The 26,351-nt window shown below is 51.1% G+C and overlaps 2 protein-coding genes across 2 annotated transcripts; one reads left to right on the forward strand and one right to left on the reverse strand.

Annotated features, from left to right (window-relative positions):
• Window positions 1-12,285: 12,285 nt before the first annotated feature.
• On the reverse strand, window positions 12,286-13,590 carry LOC112891360 (myb-related protein 308-like). The gene is made up of 2 exons (XM_025958199.1): window positions 13,146-13,590; window positions 12,286-13,047 (listed from the first exon to the last, which is right to left on the reverse strand). The coding sequence occupies exons 1-2, from the start codon at window positions 13,406-13,408 to the stop codon at window positions 12,507-12,509; spliced, it is 804 nt and encodes a 267-aa protein (XP_025813984.1). The 5' UTR covers window positions 13,409-13,590; the 3' UTR covers window positions 12,286-12,506.
• An 8,047-nt stretch (window positions 13,591-21,637) lies between these two features.
• LOC112894994 lies at window positions 21,638-25,402 on the forward strand. Its single transcript, XM_025962852.1, has 5 exons — window positions 21,638-22,042; window positions 22,789-23,244; window positions 23,381-23,758; window positions 23,844-23,911; window positions 24,899-25,402. The coding sequence occupies exons 1-5, from the start codon at window positions 21,638-21,640 to the stop codon at window positions 25,113-25,115; spliced, it is 1,524 nt and encodes a 507-aa protein (XP_025818637.1). The 3' UTR covers window positions 25,116-25,402.
• The last annotated feature ends 949 nt before the right edge of the window (window positions 25,403-26,351 follow it).

The raw sequence follows: 26,351 nt of genomic DNA on the forward strand, positions 1-26,351 counted from the left end.
CAGGGGGCGGCCGGAGGAAGGCGGAACAGAATAGGTGGCTCGTTGGGGTGGGCCCCGCGCAGGCGGCGGCTTAGTCCTGCTTAGTGACGGGTTAATGGGCGGAGCTTTTTTTTTCTTTGAAAAGCTCTATCTTTTTTGTCCGGGTAAAATGCTGTGCGGAGATTTATGAGCAAAAGAAGGTTTGAAATTCTAGAGCTTGGGCTCTTTGGCAATATAATGCCCCGATAATTTTGCTTTGACGTGATTGATATAAAGCAGATGCAGAGAAAATACCAGTAATTGATACTAGCTGGAAAAAATTCAGAAATCACATTCAGTTAACCTTGCAATATGCTTTAGTGATGTAAATTTCCTGTCCCTGTCGTAACACAGAACGGTGAATTTCCTGGCATTAAACCAAGAGACGTGAACGTACGTGATTGAGATTACTGAGACTACGTGCTCCTTGTATGTAGCCTTGTTTTGTCAGTACTAAGTACAGCTAAAGCCATCCTGGTCCTTTGCCACCACCACCAGCAGCCATTCGAGGGGCCGTCACATCCCAAGCTCCGTGCTCTCTCATCTCTGTCCATCGTCACCGTTTCCTTCCAGAAACAAATCTCCATCCGCCGCACGAGCTGACAATTCTTTTTTTTAAAAAAAAAACCACGGCTGTTTTCTCACGCCCACCGTCTTCTAACCAGCCGCTAGCACGACTGCACGACCTTCGCTTTGGAACACGTGTTCGCCGGATAAGATGATGATGATAACAAGTATTTTAACCCTAAACATCCGGGGTTAGTCGCTGCAAATGCTGACTCGAGAGGCCATCGGCGAAAACGAGATGGCGGCCAGTAGAAAAACGGCACCGATCTGCCTGCCCACGTCTGCCGGCGCATCAGCGACCTCCAACTTGGGTCATCTCCTTCGCCATTAGCCCGTAACAACGCTGTCAAGGATGAGCAGCCATGATGTCAGCTGATCAGGCGTCCGTTGCAGGGCCGCCGTTTCGGCAGCTAGCTCTGCTCTGCAGACACGTTTGGCAGCTAGCTCTTGAGGGAGCCAGCAAGCGCCACCACCTGCTGTTCTTCAGATACGGATGCAACGGATCCTCGCAACGGCACGGGTGAAAACGTGGGCATGCACGGAACGGATCCTATGTGATGTATGTACTAGTAGAGCGGTAGCGCCTTTGTCTTTCTCTGCTCTGCTGCTGCAAGAATCCAATGCGGAACGGAACGGTTTGCCTCTGCAAGATCATCTAGACGTTGGATCATCGGTGGCTGTGCCGGGTCTTACGTTGTCACTTTCAACGGCCCCGGTGGATCCATGCTGGATCGGACTGTAGTGCTCTACTACTACACTGTTGTTTTTACTATTTAAGTTTGTAACCATTTCTTCTCTTGCAGAAATCACAGCAGCTCATGCTTGCTTCTGCATCGGTATATCACAAGGCTCAAGGAAGGAATCAGCAATTCAGCATTGCATTTTTCCTTTTCTGAAACGCAAAGTTTGACAGACCCAGGAATGTTCAGGCACCTACCTATACCTTCTTCGAAGACATTATTCTGTGCCACTAGCAAACGCAAGGGAGAATAATGTTGGTACAAGTATTTGCCAACCCTAAACTTGAAAGGAATCCCTTTGACAGCCCATCATCCATCCAACGGAAAAGGAGAGGGTGCCACCCTCCCATCTGGACATCTGGTGTGCCTGATAGGCGTTGAGGGGCGCCACGAACACCCTCATCCGCGCAGCAATCTGCTGGCTGACAACTGGACATCATCAAGCCCAAAATTTCCGTGACCTACGCGTGCGTTCCACTACCTGAAACTGAAACCTCCTTCTACGCTTACCTGCTCGCATCGGCATGCATGAATGCCCTAACACCGTACAGCCTAAAGCAAAGCAAGCACTAATCTCTCGCAACGGCGTACAACCCTCCGGTCTGCTGAGCAAAGAACCCCGTCCCCATCTCCATGATGCCGCTGCTCAGACGTATGGTCCTCTCGTCCGTCTCCTGGTACAATCCAGCAAAAGGGAGGGAGGGAGGGAGGGAGGGAGAGAGAGAGAGAGAGAGAGAGAGAGAGAGAGAGAGAGAGAGAGAGAGAGAGAGAGAGATCCATCTTGTTCTTGTTTTTTTTTCAAAAAAAATGAGTGCAAAGACACCAAAGTCTGCAATGGAATGCCGGTACAGGATTAGGTCCCAACGATCCTAAAGAGAAACGGGGCAGGGGCAATGATTGATCCAGGCAAGCAGATGGCAAATGGCGCCGGTGCTCGGAGCTCCAGACCGTCCGGATGATGATTGATCGCGACGGCGACGATTGAATGCGGTGCGGCCGGTGTTAATTAGTAGCAGTAGGCGATTAGGAGGCCCTGTGTGTGCTGACAAGGTCCACGTACAGCTCGCTCGTGGCCGCTGGGCGTCGGGTGGGAGCGGCAGCCCAACCAACCTGACCAAATGATCCGTCGTCGTATCCTTGCCCGTGTCTTCGCCCTCCACCAGCTCGGCGAATCGGGGAAGTTTTCAAAGGAAGTTTAGCTAGCGGATCGTGTAATATAGGGTAGTTAAGGTTTAGCACCGTCCCAGACAGCCTAGAGAGAGCCTGCTACCTTAATGATTCAGAAGGTCGCCAGCAAGTGGCCGGAGGTTGAAGAAGCCCGGGTCGAAATGTGGCCTCCACTACGCTGCGCGCGCGGCCGCCGGAGCCAAGCCGAGAAGGGGATTCCGGCGTGACGGCGACCTGTCGTGTACTCGTGCTTCGTCGTGACGAACGAACCGGAGATCAGACGTTCATACGGGCCGGCCCATGATGGGGTATCTCCTCGTGTTCTTCTTTCTCCCCCCTCTAGTCGCGTAGTACAGTGCGGCTACAGGTAATGGTGCGTGGGCGCTGACCGGCGACGACGCGTCGCCGGCAGCGTGCAGGGTACTGCCAGTCTGGGGACAGCGGCGGCCGGATCCTACCGTCCCGATCCATGTCGATCTGCGCAGGTCGGTACGCGCTGGCCTTGGTTACCTTGTCGGTTTGCTTCTACGTTCACTAGTGGCCTCTGATGGGAGGATAATTGAGCTGTCAGCTTGGCACTGCTGGTTCTTTTATGGAACTAGCCGACATGTCAATTGGATGGAGGACCTGATGAGTTTTCTTTTCTATATGGTGGTGATCTCTTCAGGCGACGCCATACGTAGCATGGTCGACTGGGTGAGGGGGCGTGAGGCCCATAAACAGAGTAAAGTTTTGTTTACAGACGGTACATTTTCTTTTTGCGAGCAAAAGATTTCGTCTCACTCGCAAAAAGAAACATTTCTGACTCGAACATCGCACAGAACAAACGGTCACGACCGGAAACAGCTATTTCTCTTAGCATAAGGAAAAAAAAATATTACGCACGAAGGAAGAAATGTTCTGGAAGAAAAAAAAGGAATATTCGACTGGAATTCGTGACACTGGATCTCGTCATATAGAAGCAAGTGTTTTCTTTTGGGCCCAGTTACCCCTAACGAGATGGAAACGGGACTTTTATGGCGGCCCTGTTTCGAGCAGAAACCCGGCCCATGGACAGATCCGCAACGCCGTTATCTAAGATGGATGATGGCCCAAGCAACGCTCATCACATGGGTCCATGGATCAGACAGATATTTGGCGGTGCCTGCTTGCTGGGCTGGCCCAACATGACATCCCATTCGGGCCGTCTCCGACCTGATTCATCATCACATCAATTCTTTTCTGAGAGCTCGCATACTCTTCCTTTTTTAGAGCTCTGCGTGGGCCGTCCGCCCGGGCACTTCTTGTTTGAGACCTGACGTCCCGAACAAGCCATGCTTTCACATGGATTGCCCATGCGGGATGACTTTGCTGCATTGCATTTGCATGTGCCCGTCAAGCACGCATCCGCACCGCACCTGTGTGGTTCGCGGCAGCCAGCAGGAGGGCTGACGCGCGCGCACGAGCCACTGCAAAATGTCACGGGAGTCAATGTGATGCCATACTGCCATTTGACCAAAACGATCGCCTGCATCCCTGCGTTCGTCTCACTTCCAAAGTTTCAGATTCAGAGCATCTTCCGCGGCGGTCGCTCGGTCAGGTCGCCAGGACAGGAGAGAGACAGGCGCCCCAGGAAGTCAAGAACGGAGCTGGTTGTGTGCAGACAAGGAAAAAAACGGCCGTAATAATCAAAGCAGCCGCAAGAGTCAAGGGGAGCACGAGCGCCCCCTGCGTCCTCTAAGGCTCTAACCAAACCTGCAGGGCTAAACAAAGCCCGGACTCGAGGGCGAGCTCACGCGGTTTATGGGAACCTGACCGCGACAACGGCGAACTGGACGGCGAGCGGCGGCGGCGACTTTCGCGACGGGTCGGTGCTGCTGCAGCCGCAGCCGCTGCTGCTGCTGCAGTCTGCTGACAATTAACCGCGGCGAGGCCCGTCGCTGTACCGTGAATCCTTGGGACGGCAAAGACCCGTCGCGCGGACCGGCCTGAATTTGTTAGGATCGCGGATCGGATGGAAGCAAGGCGCGCTGTGTCTGAAAAGACGTCGGCATGAAAAGGTTGCTTTGTTTCTTCAGACGAGAGCATCGTCAGAGAGGGGCGCCAGCAACCAATCAGACATTCAAGCATGAGCATGGAAGAACAGCCCGTTTCTTGCAGCTCTCGAAGGCAGCAGTCATTCCGCGAGCTGTCGATGTGAACCGAAGGCCACGAGGCGTTTGCTCCTTGTCTGCACTTCGTCAATGCCAGGTACAGTGATTCTTCCAAAAAGATCCTGCATTACTGCAACTGGGGCAGCGGAGGTCGCGGACCATCAGACTCACTCCCGACCGGTCTCCCCACATCTGACGTCCCAGCCTTCAAAAGTAGCTTGCCTTTGACCACTTTGCCTCCATGGCTCCATTGATTGCCTGTTCTCGACCGACGCAAACGCTACGCGCCTGCGCTTTGCTTCTCGCGAGGGTTGCGGGAAGCAGCAAGTCGTCTTCAACAAGGAGGCAGGCAGGCAGGTTCCAAGGAGGGTTCGGTATGGTCCGTGCTCTCCGGACAGTATCTTCTTCAACACTGCATTACTGCACTGCTGCAGGTTGATATTTACAGCTGCGGTTAAATGCGGCAGGTGGACAGTGATCTTCCAGCGGATCACTTTGCTGACTGGTGCATCACTTCATTGATTGCCGTGACAACATGGCCGTCGAGTACGCTGGAGTATTGCAAAGCAAGACACTGGCCGTTGCAATTAGCAAATGCGTCAGAGACTTCGGGAGTGTTCGTTTGGTACCTCTAAATTTTAGACCCATCGCATCAAAAAAATCTTAGAAGTATTAAATAAACTCTAATTACAAAACTTTTTGCACAGATGGATGCTAATTCGCGAGATAAATTTAATGAGCCTAATTAATCCATAATTTGCCACAGTGATACTACAGTAATCACCCGCTAATCATGGGCTAATATACCTTATTAGATTTGTCTCGCGAATTAGCCCTGAGATTCTGCAATTAGTTTTGTAATTAGACTTTATTTAATACTTCTAAATGATAAGATTCTCTTTAATTTAATGTGACCCCTCTAAACTTTAGACCCCCAGAACCGAACACACCCTTCTAGCTTATCTAGTCTTGACATAACTGCAGAATAGCTGGCAAAAAAAAGGACAGAACTGCATGATAACTCGGGGAGAAAAATAGAGAATTGCATAATATGTACTGCAGGTGGAACAACACTTGGATGTCGCGGACGACGCAAAAGAAGAACAAGATATATTTGCAGAGTCAAAATCGTTATGTCTTAAGCTTTGGATTAAAACTGAGAACAAATATAACACGGAGAATGTGGTGTAACATCAATCTTTATATACTCCTGTCTTTGTTACAAATGGAAAAACGATTCAGAGTTATGACAAGGAATTATCTTAGACTGAACTTAGAGTGAACTTAGAGTTATACGAGAATGTGGAGTTATCATTCTCCCCGAGGTGCTGCATGAACTTAGAGTGAGAAAAAAGAAAGGAATTTTCTTAAAACTAGATTTTGAGAAAGCCTATGATAAGGTTCACTGGGAGTTCATGATAGAGGTGCTGAGGAAAAAGAACTTCCCAGAAAGGTGGATAGGATGGATGAAACAAATAATTGAAGGAGATAGAGTGGGTATCAACATTAATGGAAAACCCGGTGAGTATTTTAGAACTTTCAAGGGGCTCCGACAGGGGGACCCCTCTTATCCCTCCTCCTCAATCTGGTCAGTGATGCATTAGCCTCAATGTTAGAGGGTGCTAGAGAAGCGGGAGAAATCCAAGGGTTGATACCAGTCCTGATTGATAGGCGGCCGACTCATTTGCAATATGCTGATGATACTGTGATTTTCCTAGAGATGAACATGCAGTCAATTATCAATACAAAAATCTTGTTAAACTGCTTTGGAAACATGTCGGGCTTAAAAATAAACTACCAGAAAAGCGAGGTATATGTTTTGGGGCTATAGAGGAAGACAAAAGGAGGGTGGCAGATTTGTTCAACTGCAACGTTGGGGCCTTACCTATGAAGTACTTGGGAATTGTCGTGAGTGATCATCACCTTTATGCTGCTGATCTGGCATTTGTGCATCAAAAAGTTGAAAAGAAGTAACCTACTTGGCAGAGTGCCACTCTTTCTATGTGGGAAGATGGTCTTGATTAGGCCTGTCTAAGTGCTATTCCAAACTACACAATGGGAGTATACCTCCTACCTAAAGAATCGCACCACAAGATGGATGCTGCACGATCTAACTTTTTTTGGCATGGTCCTAAGATGAAAAGGAAGTATCGTATGCCAAGTTGGGACCTCCTAATGCGGCCAAAGAACGCAGGGGGATGGGATTCACAAACACTAGGGTGATTAACAAATGCCTGCTAGCCAAGGCCCTGTTCAGATCACCTCCAAATTCCAACTTTTTACACTCTCTCTCCATCACATCAATTTTGGGACACATGCATGGAGCAGTAAATGTATGTAAAAAAAATAACTAATTGCACAGTTTAATTGTACATCACGAGACGAATCTTTTGAGCCTAATTAGTCCATGATTAGATAAAATTTGTCAAATACAAACGAAAGTGCTACAGTAGCACTGTTGCAAAAACTTGGAATCTAAACAAGGCCCAAATGGATTTATAAGATAGAAAATGGATTGGACACTATGTGCTGTAATTTGCTCAGGGAAAAATACATAAAAGACAAAAGCTTCTTTAGCTACAAGAATAGAGTGGGATCCCAGTTTTGAAGAGGACTGGTAGAGATTGGAGACTGCTGTGCCAGGGGCCTCACCTACATGTTGGGTGATGGTAGGAAAGCAAGAATCTGGTTTGATGTCTGGAATGGGGATTGCCCCTTTAAAAATAGATTTCCCAATCTATTCCAGATCTGCCATCAGCAGGAGTGGTCTGTGTTTGATGTTTTGAACTCTGGAGATGTAGATCTTACCTTCACAAGAAACTTTGGCACTATAGAGGTGGAAGAGTGGGAGGAACTAACTGAAACAATTGATGGGGTGATTCTCTCCTCAGATATAGACAAAGTTGCCTAGGTGTATGAGAAAACAAGGATTTTCTCGACAGCCTCATTATACAAAGAACTAATGTTCCCCGGTCTGAACAAAAGATGGCTGATGGAGATACGGGACGCATCACTTCCCTTAAAAATCAAGGTCTTTCTTTGGCAAGTGTATAACGATAAAATCCAGTCAGCTGAACAGCTCTGGAAAAGAAACTGGCCGGGAGAAATAGCCTGCAAGGTTTGTGGTTTGGATGCAAGGTTTGTGGTTTGGATGAAACAACGGATCACATCATCTTTACATGTGCGCTAGCTTAGTTCGTTTGGTGTGTGTGCAGAGATCTACAGGGGTGGGATAGAGCCCCCAAAAGTATTTGTGATTGGCAGGAGAACATCTTAGAGGGTGTACAGAGGGAGTCCTGCCGCTTCCCTGTTTTCCTTTTTGGATGTGTTGCTTGGATCCTCTGGCTTATTAGGAATGACTATGTCTTTAATAATATAATAATCTCGTCTCCTAATGTAGATATTTTCCGTGTAATCTCTTTCATGCAGAGATGGGGCATTTTGGCGAAGGGAGATGGGCGACTTCGGATCAAGCACGAGGTCTAGCGCTTGAAGCTACAAACCTAGTCCTGGCGATCTAATTAGCTTGTCTGTTCTTTCTTCTTTTGGAGGGTTAGAGAGAGAGTTTAGAGGGTGAAAAACACTGTTGTTTCCGGCGCCTTGTCGCGACCAGTCCCTTCCTGTGCCTTTTGAATTGTAAACTGGTAATTCCAGTAACACGTTTTGCTTTCATATAAAGCTGGGCCAAGAGCCTGTTATAAAAAAAATGATTCAGAGAAAGCTAAAATGGGTAGTATAATTTACAAATTTAGAGCAGAGTACTTATTTGGAAGACTAGGATAAAATAGGTCAAACTTAGTAACTCCTATTTCCATTCATCTAGTCTGATCTGGCATCCAAGAAAATGGTAGCAGCACCAGGTTCTTCCACTCAACAGTGAGCCAATATTCTGTCTGTTGCTGTCATTCCCTCGCTGGCGGCAATCACTGCAGACTGCGGCTTCTGAAAGGAGGTATTGCCAAGTCACATGCCCTGGTAGACACGGAGGAATATAAAATAGCTAGCTAGGGATAAACTGCTGCTACATTATGGCCTGCCACAGCTCACACTGTGTTCGGACAAAACGGTAGGTATGACCATGCTAAACTATGGCCTGCCGCTAAATTATGGCGGAGCCAACCATCCCACTGGAGAGCTAGTAATCGATAACGTGTTAGCATTAATCTATTCGGAACCACCTTGCCTCAGCTTGGATTCTTCTAAGCCCTGATCCCTTTTGTTTTCCACTGAATGATTAATTGATCACGACAAAGATAGTCCCTGAATAAGAAACACCGGGTACTTGGATGTGAGCGTGTACAGATTATTTAACAGATGATTAGACTGTTAACTCCGTCAGCTCGAAACTGCCTTGAAAAAGAAACAAAGCCACTGTTTCGGAAAAGCGCCATCGCAACTCCACTTGCAAGTGTGTGTCCGGCAGCAAGTGCCTTGCAGCTAGATGCCTCCCTGTCCACTGCCACTGCTGGTGTGGGCACGGGTGAGATCCGCCCATCAGGGACGCGGCACTGCAGGGATCGGACAGCTGCCTTTCCGAGCGCACGATGGCTACCTCGCCGTTGCGGCACCGGTCCGGCAGCAACATCATTCGGGCCAGCTTTCCCGGCCGAACCAGCAACCGTACGCCTAAACCGGAACAGGTTGGCCAGGCCAATCATTCAGATTTCGTGTTGGTTTTTCTGATGTTGTCAGTTAATATCGCCACGGTTGCAGCGATGACATCAACCGCCGAATCCGTGCCTAATCCACGCCAATGAGGTGCGCGAAATTAGGATTCGTTTGAACGGCTTGTTTTGTGGCTCCATCTTTTGAAGCTTTTGCTCATCCAAGAGACCAAGAAGCACTGAATCTGTCCCGTCAGCATGCCATGTGGTGGTTTGGTTTCTCCCAGTTTACGGCGCCGCGGCGTCGGGGGAATCAATCTAGGACGACCTGACGAAGCCAAGCAGGACCCGGAAATCTCGCCGGCGGGCGGAAGGAGGTCCCGCCGGCGACGGTGCGGGCGGTTTGGTGCGGCGGTCGTCGGTGATGTCATCCGCCCACCAACCAGCAACTACCACCGCATCGGCATCGCACGACGTTCTCCGCGCGGCGGCACTTGCTGCCGCCCGTCCTCTCCCCGCAGATGCTCGCCACTTGAGACCCCGCTTGTCCTCATCCAAACCTCCCGGTCGGGTCCACCCTGATTGAATGATTTTTTGTGGGGGTTCGCCGGGCCACGAAGCCCAAAAGCACACCTCGGACCACCCCACCCCCCCCCCCCCCGTGGGGCCGCGCCTAGCCGATGTCGATGCCTCTGTGCGATGGTGTCGCTTTTTTACTCGGTTTTGCATACTTGCAGGAGAGGGTTTCCGCCGCGATGTGATGCGCTCGTTCACGCCTTCACGGGGGCAAATTGTTCGTCCTGTAACAGGATCACAGGAAGCGATGCGTTTGTAACAACGCTGCAGGCGTGATACTCAAGTACAAGTCGCCAAGCTCACGCCGGCATGGTCTATGCGAGTTCAGAATTTCAGATACATTCAGAGATGCGTGGTGGGAACATGGCGGCAGTAACTGGTAGGTAGCCAGGTAGGTAGGCGGATCAGTCCCCCCGCTGGGGCGTCACGGCTCGCCAGCGCGGCGTAGAGCGCGTGATCATTTCCTCGGGGGCTCGAGCGCGACGCCGGCCGGCGGCATCGCAGCTTGCTCCTGTAGCCCCGTCACGTTCCGGCCTGCCAATCCGGCTCGCGGCCCTGGCGTGTCCACACGGGCGCGCGGATCGCTCCACGCGGTGACAGGCACGGTGGGCACGATCACACGCGCGCCAACTTGCTGCGGAGCTTGTGGCGGCGGGCGAGGGGAGGCCGCCGCGCAAGCAACCGGGAGGGGTGTCCGGACACGACGGGTGGGCTGGAGCTCGGAAGCGTGAGCGTCGTGGCGATGATGGGCGCCCGGCTGGCGAGGGCAAGAAAGCGGTTTGGTAGAGGTACTTGTCCGCGAAGTAACAGGTAACGGAATCCGTCGCTGCCACAAGTATCTCGCCGCGGGGATCAGCGTGGAAAACGCCCGAGAGCCTCCAGCCAAACCCAAAGCAAAGGAACGGTCACTGCCAAGCAACCTGTGCTCTGCTCTGGTGTGCAAGGAACGGAACCCTCCACGCCAGGAAGAAGAAATCTCACAGATCCCCTGCACATACGTTCGAGACGAATGTAAACGCTCGTCGTCTAAACTCCATGCAGATCCTAGAAACACGCCGTGGTTAGAACTTTGAAAAGTCACGGTACATTCCACCCGGAGAGTTCACATTGTAGCCGTCAGGAACATGCCACATTGGTTTGGCAAATCATTTGCCGTCCTCGGTCCTCAGCTTGCAATGCAACAAGCTGGGAAGAAATTCTTCTCGCGAGGAGTAGTAGTACCGACACGACATGGCAGAGCTGGCCTGGTCAGATCACGATCGAGATCAACGGCGTACGTGCGGCAGGCGCAGGTCATAATCTTATCTCCTGACCTCATGATCATCCTGGGGCGGCCATGAAACCGGCGTCAGACTTCAAATGTTTCCTGTTCCGAACATGATGGCGGATGGAGCAAATGTCTGGACCTTGCACATGCCCATGGAACTTTTTTGGATGGGGACCCGTTAACCAACCTTCCTAGCTGCTTCAGGTGAGGCGATGGAGAGCTGCGCCGTGGAACTTCATCAGGTACGGGAATGCCAACCAGCATACGCAGTAGTGCGTGATACGAACCAACAATGTCAAGAGCTTTGAAAATCGTCGGCCCGCGCGAGGCGCAGAGTAAGCGGAGATCATTGGGTGAGCCGAGCCCGGTCTTAGCAAAAGAATTTCCACGTCCACGTCGGACTTACCCGCAAGAAACTCTCGTTTGTGGTTTGACACAGGGATAAGAACCTAGTTTCCAGGGTGACAGGCAGGTGGTGGTGTGGTGGACGAACCTCAAAAAGTAAAAGAAGATTCAGACTGCTCGATCATCTCCTTTTCACTCGCAATGCGTTTCATGATGCCATTCGTGCTAGCCTCTGCAGCCTACCAGCCAGCAGCCCCGGACAATTACGACAATTACAGTGGCGTTTTACATAAACTGCCATCTCGCTATCTGTGTGAATGCAGCAGCTTCACCAAGGACAAATTTCTATGACGTATGACACGAAACCACCAAGTCTTCCCCCCCCCCCCCCCCAGTTCACTGCCCCAACAATGTGGAATCGAAAAGTCAAAGAGAAGGAATCTATATCTACTATTTTTGCAAAAACAAAAAAAAACTCTGTAAATTTGGAGGATTACTTAGAATCCAGCAGCCGGCCGGCTCGCTTATCCAGTTATCCCGTGCGTTTTACCGATCCTACCCTTGTCCTTTTACCCGTCGACCTACCTAGGTTGGTTGGCTAACTGCCACTACAACGCCACATCCACAATTCCATTCATGTCACTCTCACGGTTAAACAACAAAGAAAGCTTTCCGGGGAAACAAAGCCCTGTCAGTTTCTCCAAAAAATTCTCTGGTGCCTAACTTGCCACACCATGTTATCTTTGTAGTATTCCTCTTTATTTCCTGGAGCTACAAAAAAAAATTCTGCGTACCTACCAGCAGCACACCACATACGAACTGGTATATCCCCGCATGGCACACATGGCAAAGCATACGCCGGAATCGGATGCGCAAATCTCAAGATTCTCCAACCGATTACCCCTACACAAGCTAAGAAAACGGAAAGGAAGAAACCAACCGGTTCTGAAGAAAAAGAAAAGGAAACATGCGAAATGATACTCTCATCATCCACATCAGTCATCTCCATTAGAAACTCTCTTTTTCCTTGTTGTTTTTACAGGTTTTCTTGGGTGCCTCTGCCTGACTACTGTTGCGATTACGACGCGTCCTATATGTACTGGCCCTCCTCCAGCGGCCGGAGAAACCGGAACCCCGCCGGCGACGCGGTCTTGCAGCTGCAGGCCTCCCCGCCGCGGACGCCGAGGTGGTAGCACAGGCAGATGGTCGCCCGTTGCTGCTGCTGCTGCGATGTGGGCGTCGACGCGGCGGCGGCCGGCGTCTTGGGCGGCGAGCACGGCGGGCCGACGGACAGGTCGAGTTCGAGGTTCAGGTCGGGGCAGCGCGGCGCGTCCGTGCTCCCGCCGCTGCTGCTGTGGCCGTCCTCCGACGGCGCGGGCCTCGCGAACATCGCATTGGGCGGGATGGCGATGACCGGGCGCGCGGGCCTGGGCGCCGGCGAGGGGGACGGGAAGCCGGCGGTGCTGGACGTGGTGAGCCCGCTGGCCGCGGTGGCGCTCCCGCCGCTGAGCGGGCGGTGCGTCTGTGGGTCGATGCCGCGGCTGAGGAGCTTGCGCTTGATGTGCGTGTTCCAGTAGTTCTTGATCTCGTTGTCCGTGCGGCCGGGCAGCTGCCCTGCGATCAGCGACCATCTGCGCGCGCGATCCATCCACCGCCGATCAATCACCCCGCCGAAAGGAAAGAAGAGAGCGAGAGCGCGAAACCGGACAGGCAAAAAAGGCGCGCTTACTTGTTGCCGAGCAGGGCGTGGAGCTTGATGATGAGCTCGTCGTCTTCGTCGGTGAAGTTGCCGCGCTTGAGGTCCGGGCGGAGGTAGTTCATCCAGCGCAGCCTGCAGCTCTTGCCGCAGCGGAGGAGGCCCGCGGCCTTGGGCAGCGAGCGCCAGCACCCCTCGCCGTGCGCCTTGATGTAGGCGATCAGGCGCTGGTCCTCCTCCTTGGTCCAGGCGCCCTTGTTCGTGTGCGCCTTCTCGCAGCACGGAGACCTCCCCATGGCCGCCGGCTCCTCGTCCTCTTCTCGCTCCTAGCGCCGAGCTTGCTGCTGCTCCCTTGGTCCTAGCTGCAGGTGTTTCTTGGCGGACGGCGCCTCTGCTCTGAGCTCGACGAGTCGAGCTTGGCCTGGAGTCCTGGAGTCTCCGGGCGTGGGCGCTTGGCTATAAAACAGGGGAGATAGAGGGGGAGCCAGCAACGGAGCGCGTATATATGGGAGCCAGGCGGTGTGTGCTGGTGAGGGAGGGCGTGGATTTTATTCTTTTTTATTTCCTGATTTCTCCCTCCATTGACTGGACCCTACAGGGCGCGCGCCATTTGACCGCGCGCATGCCCTGCGATTGATCGCGTCTGCGTTCTTCCGTTCGCTCGCTGCACTCCAAGCTAATTTTTGAAGCAGAAGTTTTTACTCCAAAACCAGGGGTCTCTCTAGATTTACCCAACTTTAGACGTCCATTCTGGGTGGAGTAGTTTGTCAGTTACGCTTACGCAAGGCCTCTTAAAGTTGCATCACTAGCAGTTGCTTCTAATAGTATTTTTTTCCTAATCTCTCCCGTTCGAGACATTTTCCCCTGGTGGTTAGCTAACCCAGCACAGCAGTGCCGGACCGGAACGCCATGATTCCGGCGGGCCCGTCCATGATTAGGAAAAAGCCAATGAGATGAGGAGGGGAGGGAGGGAATCCGTTTGGTACTTGTTTCCAAATTCTGGTGGAGCAACCGCCACCGATTGGCTAGCTACCGCATGAGCTGTGCTCCTGGCGCTCCCGTCATGTGTGGCCAGCCCAAATAATCTAGTCCTGATTGGGTAGTTCGCCGTGTGGGTTGCGGAGTTTGGTAGCGTTGGTGGGCGCGGATCGCATAAACTATAGGGCCCCCGGGGTCAAAGCGAACATGCCCCCGGCTCCCCTTTCCGTTGGGAATCGCTGCTACTCTTGCCGGACGATGGACGGGTGGGCCCGCGGGATCCGCCGTCCGTTCGATCTCGGATCGGATAACGGGATAAGCCGAGGCGTTACGGTGGTGGGCGGAGGAGAGGTTATCCGTCCGTCCACGGACTCCGATCCCCCGGGTCGTTCTCACCTGTCGGCGTTACGAGAGCGCGGCGGGCGGGTGGGCCGCAGGACGGTGACGACAGGGTGCCCGCAGGCCTGTTGAAAAAAAAGGGCGCGGTACCATGGGCCGAAAAGGCTACTCCACGGCGTGTCAAGGGTGCGATGCTTCTGCAGACGCGTTAGAGGTCTCTTCGCAGGAAGAAGAAATTTTCGTTCGCGAAGAGATCCTTAGGAGGGGACTAGAAATGGATTTGGCACCTCCCGCCCGTTGGATGGGCGGAAGGTGTCCGGCTCCGTGCCTCCCACCTGTTGGCCGGGCGGGAGGTACCTATTTTTAAAAAAACTTCAAATCGGCACCCTTTTCGAATTTAATTTTTTCTAACTCCTTTTTTTTAAAAAATTCGACGACAGGGTGCCCGCAGGCCTGTTGAAAAAAAAGGGCGCGGTACCATGGGCCGAAAAGGCTACTCCACGGCGTTTCCGGGGCGTTCAATGCCCGGCAACTGTTCCGTTGGCCTCGCCATTACAGCTCCCGCTCGCCCGCTCAACGCCCGTGGGGCGGCACGATGAATGAGCGTGGGCGAGAGACACCAACGCTGACGGCGACGCGAGATACTGCTCGACGGTAGGAGGAGAGAGGGAGGGGGGTGGTACGGCGCCAACAGCACTTACTGTTCGCCGGCCAACCGCCCTAATGAGCTCCGGAGAGGCGTCACTGGTTATCGTTGGTGCTGATCGCGACAAAAATCAGGTAGCTAAACCTTTCAGAGCTTCTGTTATGCTACTGCTGCTTCCAGAAGGCGTCCTGGTTGAATCACTTTACCCGGGGTAGTTAAGAGAGTCAGCCACGGGCGAACAACCAACTCCATCCACCCGCTAGGATCGGAGCTGGAAATCTCCGCGCGTGCATTGAAGATTTGCAAACCTACTGCTACTGGACTTAACAATGCACGCAAGCCGCAAGCGCTGGTGCCTGGTGGTAGCTAGCTACAACGGAAAACGACTGAAAAGGAGCGAGCTAGTTGAGGTCGATCGCATGGGGCGGGTGCGCAGTGCGCAGTGCGCGAGCTCAAAAGGGGGGCTCTTGCCTCTTGGGTGACTGGTGACAGCAATGGCGTCGCGCGCGCAGCAAAGTCCGCGGCGAGGCGTGCTCAGGCTCAGCTAGTCGCTCGGAACAGTGGCGGATCTCCGGTAGGCATTGAATGCCCGGCACTTGGGCAGTGAAGTCAGCGCGTGCCGCCTGCAGGCGTGCAGGTTCCGGCGTGCTCTCTCTCACCAACAGGGCGGAGGGATTCGGACCGAGTAGGCATGGTGCAGTGAATGCTTGTCGCATCAGCTGGATCATGGCGTGGCTTCAATCACGAGGAAGAAACCAAGAAGCAGAGCCGAAGGGTCTTGTGTCTCCTCTCTTGTCATCTTGTGCGTAGAGAAATGGCAATATTGGCATGAGCGAGATGTTAATAGTATTATAATGCAAAAACAGAATTATAGTATTATAGTAATCAGTAGTAGTATAAGTTTGGCATCTTTGCCGTGTAGTCTAGTGTCGGTTCCTCTCTTCGTGGATGTGCGATCACCGTCGGTCCTGCAGGGACAGATGCAGAACCGACACGGGTGGGGAGGAAAAGGAACAGTGGATTCAGGCCGCCCCGATCGCGCTGGATTCGCCCGCGATCCGACCGGTCGCGGGCGCGTAGCTTTCAGCGCAAGTGCATGCCAAAAGGCAGCAAGGATGTCCCAATTAAGCACCAACCGCCGCCGCATCCGCCCCGAGCGCGCAAGTGCACCGCCCCGGCCACTGCATGCGTCCGCGACGCGACCGTCCCATCCGCTCCGTCCCGCATCCCGCTCCAGCTCCAGCAGGCCACGACCATCGGTAGGTGCCCCGGCGCGCCCGCGGCGGCCGGGTTGGTACGGTGTCAGGGGCGCGCGAGCGCAGCGGCGCCGGCCCGTGACTCGGGGACGCCGGGGCCCCGCCGTCGTCCGGCTCGGCGGCTCCCACCACGCGCGCGGCTGGTGGGCGCCAGCGTCCCAACAAGGGAGCAGACCCGCGCCGCGCCCGTGCTCTGGCTCGCCCTCGCCCGCCTGGATCGCACTGTGCGCGGACGCCGGCCGGACGGCGGCGCGCGCACCAACCGCGCGCCGCGGAGCGCCCCAGCCGGTGGTGTCCCGCCTGGCGCCGTCAGCCTCCGCTCAGCTAGCTGCCGCGGTGCCGGGACTGGACGTAGCTGCGGCGCGGGGGGTTGGTGCCGAGTCGAGTGCGGCGCTCCCCGGATACCTGCTGCCGTACCGAGGTGGAGTTCCATCAACTAAACTTTAAAGTTTAGTTTGTGTCACGTTAAATGTTTGTTAGGCTAATCATAATGGGGTTTCATATCCCTATTTCTAAGAATGCCACATCAACTTGAGAATGAATGAAACACTATCTCTCAATGGAGAAGAGTTTCATTTCACTGTTTCCAAAGCTAACCAGTGTAATTAAATACTAGTTGATCTAGTGTGGTATAGGATCCCCATGAAACAACGGCGATCATAGTGGTCGTTTCACGCCGTTTCCAACGTCCTGGAAACGAGTTAGCAGAGTGTCGTGGAGATGAAACTGGTTCCTTCTCTTCCCTCATTAAATCAGTGCCACATCATCAAAAATGCTGACGTGTCATGGTAATTAATGCTATGAAACTCGCCATGAACCCCATTGTGATTAGCGTTACTGAGTGTTAAATATATACTAATTATAAAATTACTTGTATGGATGTAGCCTAATTCACGAGACGAATCTATTAAGTCTAATTAATCTATCATTAGGGCATATTTACTGTAGCATCATATTATCAAATCATGAACTAATTATATTTAATATATTCGTTTCGTGAATTAGCCTCCATATGTGCAATTCGATGTGATACGACTAAAGTTTATTTCCTATAACCAAGCACGCCTGATTGAGTCGTGGGTTGGTTGGTGCCGTGTCGCGGGTGCGCGTACGTCGACGACGTGGATGTACGCGTGCACGTAGCGAGGGGCTACACCGCAACAATATACATCGGTCGGTACCGGGTCCTATGAAGCAGGCCGGAGTATAATGGTCCGTGGCGCGCCCATGGTTGTTGGCTCCGCTACCGACACGGCCCATTTGTGGTGACACTACCAGCGCAACCATGATGAGCTTGGTGCAGTGCATTGGCCAGCGTCGCCATTGCATTTGCCACGGAGTTTCGGTGCTGCACAGGGCTCGTCCTTCCTTAGTGCAGTGCTCGACCTGACATAAGAGAGTGAGAGAGTCCTGTGCGGTGGGTTAAGCTGGTGGATGACTCGCTCGAACGGTTACAGTGGAGTCGTTATTCGGGCGCGCAGAAAGTCGCCCACGCAGGACAAAGGTGTTGTGCTAGTGGAACAGTAGCATTTCTCCTTTTCCGTTCGGCCTTTCACCGTCCCCGGTCGTGGCGTCGTTGCGAAGGGTCAACGCAGAGCCACGGAGTTGACGGCAGGCTCCAGGGATGCATGGGACCAGCGTACGCCGATGAAAAGGTTCACTCGGCGTGCGTGTCCTCTCGCACCAAACAGCAACAGAGAACTAGAGAAGAGAAGAAGGCGTGGTTCAAGTCGTGGCTTTGTCCACGGCGCCCTTGCCTTTTTGTCCCCCACTAGCCCGGTCCATGCGTGCCTAGGAGGCGCGATGACAGCTCAGGGAGACCGCGCCAAGTCAGCCGCGCATCGCATCGATCGCATACTGATTGCTTGGTGCCGACCGTTTCATTTCGAACCAGGGGAGGATCTCTGCCTGCCGGTTCAGATAGTGCTGGTACCAGGTTCTAAGCCTGATGAGCTTGAGCAGCTACTGGTGTTTCTCCAAATTGCCGACTTGCATGAGGAATACTAGGATAGTAGGATGGCATCGTTGCTCGGCAAGTTGGCTTCCTTGAGGCTTAAATCCAAGGAGTGCATGTGTTCTTGTCACTGGCCTAGTGCTCGAGCTGGGTCTCTGAAGCCTGAAGTCTGAACTCTACGTGCAGTGCACCAATGATCGGTACCTACTTCTCCAAGAAAAAGACATCAGCAATTCAGCATCTTTGATAGGAGTTTCCTAGTGCTCTGCAAGAATCAACGAGTGAACTACTTACAGCGGCGAGCGCATTCTGGTCCCCGTTGAATAGGTTTCCTCTAGCCATGTTAAGGAAGCAGTGTCGTCAGTTGTCAATTTGGACCAGCTAGTGACCTCATTCCTCCCGTCGGTAGAGTTTGTTTACCCGTTCAACTCGAGTTGGTAGGAAACAGCGTTTCTCGCTGTAATAAAAAACGCTAGCGAACGAGGGGCGGTAATAGTTGTGAGCCGGTAGTGACAGTGTGATACAATATACACACCCTCCTAGTAATTGATCAATTCATAGATGCTAGCAGTGGCAGAATCTTAGACTTCTTCCCTTGAGGCCTTGACCGTGCATTGTTTTGTTACTGAAGTTAGCAACAACTCACAAGCATTTTTTTGCCTCAAAATGAAGAACTCACAAGCATTTCCTTGCATCCAGTTCCAGATAAAAAAACTGACCGAATGGTTAGGTGTATGCCCATATACTGAATCCGAGCTCGCGGTACAGTGAACTATGCTGCACCTAGACACCGCTAGCAGGCTACTACCCTGCCTACTAGGCATGACGCTGCAGTTGTTGGGATGGTACCAAAAGAACAACATTTTCATACTGTACTACCGAACAGCATACATCACATCTACAAAGCTACAGACATAGGTGTATGCTATACAGAATGGCAAGTCGCAACCGCACCATGTGTCTGTGTTCGCTAGCTCTGCGTGCACATGCATGGAGGCGCTACAGTTTGTGATCATGTGAGGGCCGGAGGATGTTAAGGCCTACCGAACCGTGGTCGGGTGGTTCTTGCCAATCTTTTCTTTGTTTATATCCATCCGAATTCTCACCAGCGGTGCACCCCCGCCTAAACCTACCTGATTGCGCCCCCACAACTTGCGGCGTCCCATTTGATTCTTTGCGATTTAATTAGACTCCATCTCTGTCGATGATTCGCAGTTGTTTAGGTTCAGGAGAGGTTGGGGGGTACTTTTAACTGAATCGTACGGGACAGTTCGTATGGTTCGGTAGAGATAATGTTGTGTATTCCTGATGGCTGATGCCCTCCCTACTGAACATGAAAACAAGTGTTCAGCACCCGTCAGGAATCCTTCTCTGCACCGGAAGTGCACTGCCGGTGTTAGTTTCCTCTCCTAGAAGGTTTCTGCCCATCTTATTGGTATGACGCTGATGGCGTTTGTTTGTTTGTATCGTTGGCTCGAACAGATAACTGGAATCCAGCAGGTAGACCAGCCGCTACGTATGCAGGACGGGTGACAGCTCACCTCTACCGAACTAATTGTAAGCTACTCCTACGTCTGAAAAAAAAAGTAAGCTATTTGAATTTCGTAGAGGCAATGCTACTTCTCGTGTCAGGAAACTTTTTTTGGTTGTGTTTTTAATTACCAACATGCCCTAATCTGTTAATCCAACCGTAAGAAATATGTCCATGATGAGTGGCCGATATAGAATCCAGCGGTTTGGGAAATGGGAGCCTGCATAACCACCTCAGTTGTTGCCAATACTCTTCTCCAACTCTTATCTCTGTAGTCTCTGCGATGATCTCACCAACAGACGCCTCAGAAGACCAAAAGCTTTTGCATATAACATTAGTTAATATTCACACGTGCAAACCCCTTCGATTCCCATGCCGCTGAAATCAGCATGAGTAGCTCTTCTCTCATATACAAACCAGCCACGGCATATATATCTGCGTTTTTTTCTAAGATTCATCTGTTCCTGTTCCATCAAGGAACTTGGTAAATAATGACCCCACTCAGCTCGGCATCCAGAACTAAAAGTCCTGCCTGACGCCTCTAAAGTACACGGATTAGGCAATAATTGACTCGCTTAAAAACCTAAACTAGACAAGCAAGAATCTCCCCCATCTGCAGCCGTTTGACTTGCTCAACTGCTTCACTGGCGTTGTTGCTTTCGTCGCATATTCGCATCGCCGGAATTGTTACGGTTCGGCCATGGCTTTCGCGCTGCCAATGACGAGTTTGCTAGACTCTGCCAAGAACAGACAACGTGCGCAGGTACGCTTTAAAACTGTTCGTTGTTGTATACTTGTATGTCTATCCGCCGAGCCGTGTGGGTTTCCGAATCCTACGTGCGCGAGACTGGGAGCGGATCGGAGCCGAATGACTTGCGGTGATGGTCAGAGACTCAGAACCCGCCTAACCGGACTGACCGTTTCAGCGAGGCTAGCGATTGAAACAGCTAGCTGGAGATTATTGCGCATGGTCCAGGAGTCAATCCTGGTGAACTTTTTGAATATCCTGGAGGTGTTCTTATCCCCGTTTCACTGTCCTGGTCCATGCGGTCAGAATCAGATTGGGAGAAGTCGTGAAGGTAGAGGTTTCAGGATTTACACTTCCCAGTCCTACTCTCTGCATGCAACTTTTGCTACTGGGAAGCATCAAATACAACTTGGCCAGACTTGAGGATTCAGATTCAGACTGACGTTGATGCGCAGGGCAACCAGCGGATTCACAGTTTATAGGCTCGCACAGACACACTAGATTTACAGTTTCCCAGGTAAGCTGCTTCAGCTCTAGAGTTTAAAAATCTGTATTCTTCACGGTTTACCTTTCGTGAACTCTTCAAGTTTCCGCGAGAAGCCGCCATTATTCTGTTCAAGCGACGGCGAAGTTACCGCCAAATGTAAAGGCGCCAAAGCTACTTAAACCATTATGACAACTCTTACAGCCCAGCACGCTCCCAGGCCTCGCCCAAACGTGCCAAGGAGGCCCATTGCACCAACGGCCCACCGCTGCATCTGCCCGCGCGTCCACAGCGCATGTGCCGAAGCCAGGGCCCAGGTCGGCTAGACAGCTTCACGCCGGCCCGCCTCGTCTAAGCGATTTGATTTCCCGTGGACCACGACACACGTCGGCCCCACTCGTGCGCCATTTCTCTCCATCCTTCCCCTCCTCCGGGCTTCGCGACAAAGACGGCAACAGCCGGACTAGACTACTCATGGCCATGGGGGGATGGATGTGAAACCCCCAAAACCCTAAACCCGCGCGGCGGGCCTTAATCGCTGCCGAACCTCCATTGATGAGACCCTCCCCTGCCGTCGCCGCAGCCAGCGATGCACAAGCTCCTCCCCCGCGCCGCCTCCGTCCTCGACGCCGCCGCCGCGGCCCCCCTGCTTCTCTCCTCCCCGCGCATGCCCGCGCTGCACCTGGCCTGCAGCTCCTTCCTAGCCGCGCGTCCGGGCGCAAACCGTAGCCGCACCCGCTCCCCGCAGTGGTTGCACTGTGATGGCGCGAGGAGGGGAATCTGCTCCGCCGAGGCGGCGAGGCGCGGGGGCGATACGGAGGAGGGGGAGAATGGTCGCGCGGTGCCGGAGAGGAGGCAGCGAGGTCGGAGTGATGCGCTGGCGGGAAGTGGGGAGCTGCTTGCCATTCCCGGGGTGGGACCGCGGAACCTGAGGAAGCTCGTGGACAAGGGATTCGATGGCGTCGCGCAGCTCAAGCAGCTCTACAGGGATAAGGTGTGTGTTTGAGAACTTCTGGGTTATCTGTTACGGAGTATTTGCTTTAAACAAAAATTAATGGATTCATGCTATCAGCTGATGCTGTATTATGTTAAATCTATACTTCTGGTGCGTCCTAAACGATTGTAAGCTCGCACACTTGTAAGGGACCGTGAGTTGTTATACCCGTTTGCAAGAGTTCAACATCACTGATTATATCTCAATTTGCATTTAGCTTCAAAGCCAGCCTGCAACACCAGCAGCCAACAGTAGGGATGAACTGATTTCAAGTGGCTCAAATTACCATTTGTGAGCCATCCACAGACTGGTGTACTGTAAATGTTGTTATTTTTCTTCCCATCTGCAGTTCCCGTGCTTAGTATAACAGAGAAAATGTGGACTATTTTGATATGCCATTATGCATGGTCTGTCAAAACATTAAGTATTGTTATGGTGTAAGGTTAGAACTGTGCATTTTTGTTTTTGCAGGATTCCAAGTCTGAATAATTTTCTTGGTGGAATTCCTACAAGAAAAACAACATTAACAAATTACTTTTATGGTTCCCTTTTGACCTACCTTTTGCTCTTAGTCTATTTTGGCAACCCTGCTATGTTTATGTTATGGTAACTTTCTACTGAATGATGTTCATTTAATCTAAGTCTGCTGTGTGACTGTTGCAGTAATTTTTCTACTGAATGACATTCCTTTAATCTAAGTTCAATGTAATTTGTGCTAATTGTTAACATTTTGTGAGCATTTCCAGTTCTTTGGCAAGTCTAACGAGAAGATGGTTGAATTCTTGCAAAATTCAGTTGGCATCATTCACAAGAACCATGCTGAGAGTATAACCTTGTTCATTAAAGAGAGTGTTGATGAAGAGATGAAAGGCACCGATACATCTAAGCTTCCTAAAAGGAGGCTGACCTTTTGCGTGGAAGGGAATATTAGTGTTGGAAAAACTACCTTCCTTCAAAGAATAGCCAATGAAACTATTGAATTACGTGACCTTGTAGAAATAGTACCTGAACCTATTGCCAAGTGGCAGGATGTAGGCCCTGAACACTTCAATATACTTGATGCTTTCTATGCTGAGCCAGAGAGGTATGCATACACCTTCCAAAATTATGTATTTGTGACTAGGGTCATGCAAGAGAAGGAATCTGCAAGTGGAATAAAACCTCTCCGGCTGATGGAAAGAAGTGTTTTCAGTGATCGAATGGTAGGTCTATCTTCGCTGAGAAAGAACACCTTGATGATGAACCCAAAGCTTTGATGCAATTTGCATTTCACCTTGTTTTATTTTATTTGTCAATTTCTTGCCCTATTCAAGGAACGGATTTTGTTGATGTTTCCAGGTTTTTGTTCGTGCTGTCCATGAAGCAAACTGGATGAATGAGATGGAGATCAGCATCTATGACTCCTGGTTTGACCCTGTTGTATCATCACTCCCAGGTCTTATCCCTGATGGTTTTATTTATCTAAGAGCTAGTCCTGACACTTGCCACAAAAGAATGATGGTACGGAAAAGATCAGAGGAGGGTGGCGTTACTCTTGATTACCTTCGAGGTTTGCATGAGAAACATGAGAGCTGGCTGCTTCCTTCCAAGGGAGGAGGTTCTGGTGTTTTGTCAGTCAGTCAGCTTCCAGTTCATTTGGAGGGCTCCCTGCCTGCGGATATACAGGATAGGGTATTTTACTTGGAAGGAGATCACATGCATTCTAGTATCCAGAAGGTAACTTTCTCCTATCTCTTACATGTTCTGTATGGATATAATAAGGAGTTATTTGGTTACATGGATGATGCTATTTTTCAATCAGGTTCCTGCTCTGGTGTTGGATTGCGAACATGACATTGATTTTAACAAGGATATTGAAGCCAAAAGACAGTAAGTTTCATACTTCATAATTGCCCATGTTTTATTAATTTTCCTGCACTGTTCACCTATCCTTGTAAATGGAAGTTCATTTAAGGCACTGGAATTGGAAACTTATCTAATTTGTTCCTTTTCCAGAACCACTAGCTTGTTCCTTTTGTAGCTAGTGGTTTACTAAACAATTTGAAAATTACGAACCTTGTGTAACATGGTCTAGATTAAAATTGGCGTATTCAGAATTGAACTAGATGATATAGATAGTGCGAATGAGAAAGTGATGTTCTAGCATAAATGTTTATGATGGGCTCGATGTGTAAATTATAAGCCCATTGTTTTGGATATCTTTGGGTTAAGGTTTGACCTTTATGTTTCCACAACAGACTTTCTGTAAATACGTTCAGCAGCTTTCTGCGACCTTTTTATAACACACACTTTATATTGTGGCTCTTATTCCTTTACCATATTGCGTGGCCCTAAATTGGTAGTTCTTGACATCCAGCCTACTAAAGTTTACTAACAACTAATTGATTGAAGACTATGTGTGATACCTTTAGATCATGAACGAATAAACATATACTGACTCTCTTCATAAATAATCTGAAATTCTTTGAAATGCTGCTGTACATACAGTTTGCTCCATTAATTAATTCTGTACCCATTTTTGGACTAAGCCTGGGATATGATGAACTCATATTGGAGTCAGCCTTCGTGTACATTTAGGCCCAACTTGTTTCAGCTAGAGATTGTGGATTCTAGTTTTCCTGTACATTTAGGCCCAACTTGTTTCAGCTAGAGGTTGTGAATCCTAGCTTTTATAATCCTAGCTGAAACAAGTTTTTTACCCAGAATTCCACAGGGCCTTATTACGGTGATGATACTTGGCTGTTATTTGTCTGGATTTTTTTTCATATTAAAATTAGATGCATTTTTTTTGTCTTAAAGCTCCATGTGCTTTTAAAATCCTTAATAATCCTTGACATTTCAATATTTTCATTGAAGATACGCCCGGCAAGTTGCGGAGTTCTTTGAATTTGTAAAGACAAAGAAGGAATCTTCAACAGCAGAGACGATTGATGGTGATAATAAGAGTATAAACAAGCAGATTATGCTTCCTAGCAGAGGTGGCTTGTGGGTACCTGGAAACAGCCCTCTACCAGAATCAGCTCTGAAGTCCTTTGATTTCAGGAGGACAATGTCTTCCTTCCACTCAACGTAGGGGTGTTTAACGTCTGATATGTGCCATCAGTTTGTGCCCACGACCTGAACTCACGTGGTGCATCAACACACCTCGACTGCAGAATATATAGGATCTTTTAACTGACGACCTTGTAAATGTCTAAAGGTTACATGCAAAGTTAGGGTTTTGGCTAGTGCTAGCGTGCGATGTATAGTTGGTATCCAACTCTGTTTGCCTGTAAATGATCATCGGACTGCTTACGTGACAGTATATACTTGTGCTTTGGGCCTTTGGGGTGGCATCACTTGTGCGGAACTTTGTCTTTATTTGTGGTGTTGCAGCAGAATCTCCCTTCACTGGTTACTTGAGACGGCCCAAATGTTTGATGCGATGTGCTGCTGCTGCTGCTGCCGCCTAGCCATTGCCAATCCCCAATCATGCTGCGGTCTGGTCTGAACCACTGAACGTGTCTCTTACGTTGCGGGTTCAGTGATTGACCCCAGAAATTGTGGCTGGTGATAATCTTCCTTTCTGAATGCGTACCAGCGAGTAGCAGTTGGTAGTTTCTATTGGCAGCCATACCATGCATTTTTATTATACGTGCCATCATCGCAGAACATTCCAAATCCAAGCTATTCTGCCTGCGTGTGGGATGAAGCAATCTGGTCCTCTCTAACCGTCCCTCAGCGGAGGGATCACGACAGGAACGCCATGCCGACGAGGCGCTCGCTCGCTAGGGTCTCCGCGAACCAAAATTTTCCAGACTCCTGCCGGTCGCCGGAATTCCGAGCTCCAGCTTCCAAGCACGTCCATGCATGGAAACGAATGGCGTGCCCCGTCCGGCGGTCCGGCCGGGCCACGAATTTCCCCTGGCGGCGTTGAGCGGTTGGCGACCCGAGGACCGGAGAAAGGCTTGCGTGGAGAAGGGGCCGGACTCCAGCCGGAGAAGAGAAGCGTCTCGACCATCGGCGATCGTGGCCGTCTGGTCGAGATGCCAGTGCACGATCCGTGCCGCCCGCCATTGCCCCTGTTTGTACCACGCTACCGTGCTACAGAGTCGCTGCACGTTGCTCCAGTAGTCATGCTACTGTAGGTCTCTGCAAGTGGGCGCGGGCGGCTGACGCCTGACGGGCCTGCAGGCCGCGGCTAGCCAAGTCAACCGGCCGGCGGCGAGTGGCCCGGTTTGCACGGGGAGGCCGCCCGGGCACCCCGCGCCTCACGTAGAGTAGGCCGCACCGTACCGCACGCCATCTCTCGCGCGTCTCATCGTCTCGT

This window comes from Panicum hallii, chromosome 5 (assembly GCF_002211085.1).
Source record: "Panicum hallii strain FIL2 chromosome 5, PHallii_v3.1, whole genome shotgun sequence".
Lineage (NCBI taxonomy): Eukaryota > Viridiplantae > Streptophyta > Magnoliopsida > Poales > Poaceae > Panicum > Panicum hallii.

Bases quoted from the DNA above. Each gene is read 5' to 3' on its own strand.
- LOC112891360 (XM_025958199.1), bottom strand. From the start codon at position 13,408: ATGGGGAGGTCTCCGTGCTGCGAGAAGGCGCACACGAACAAGGGCGCC. The intron at 13,048-13,145 runs GTAAGCGCGCCT...TCGCGCGCGCAG, and splicing joins CACGCCCTGCTCGGCAACAA to ATGGTCGCTGATCGCAGGGC.
- LOC112894994 (XM_025962852.1), top strand. From the start codon at position 21,638: ATGCACAAGCTCCTCCCCCGCGCCGCCTCCGTCCTCGACGCCGCCGCC. The intron at 22,043-22,788 runs GTGTGTGTTTGA...GAGCATTTCCAG, and splicing joins AGCAGCTCTACAGGGATAAG to TTCTTTGGCAAGTCTAACGA. The intron at 23,245-23,380 runs GTAGGTCTATCT...TGATGTTTCCAG, and splicing joins GTGTTTTCAGTGATCGAATG to GTTTTTGTTCGTGCTGTCCA.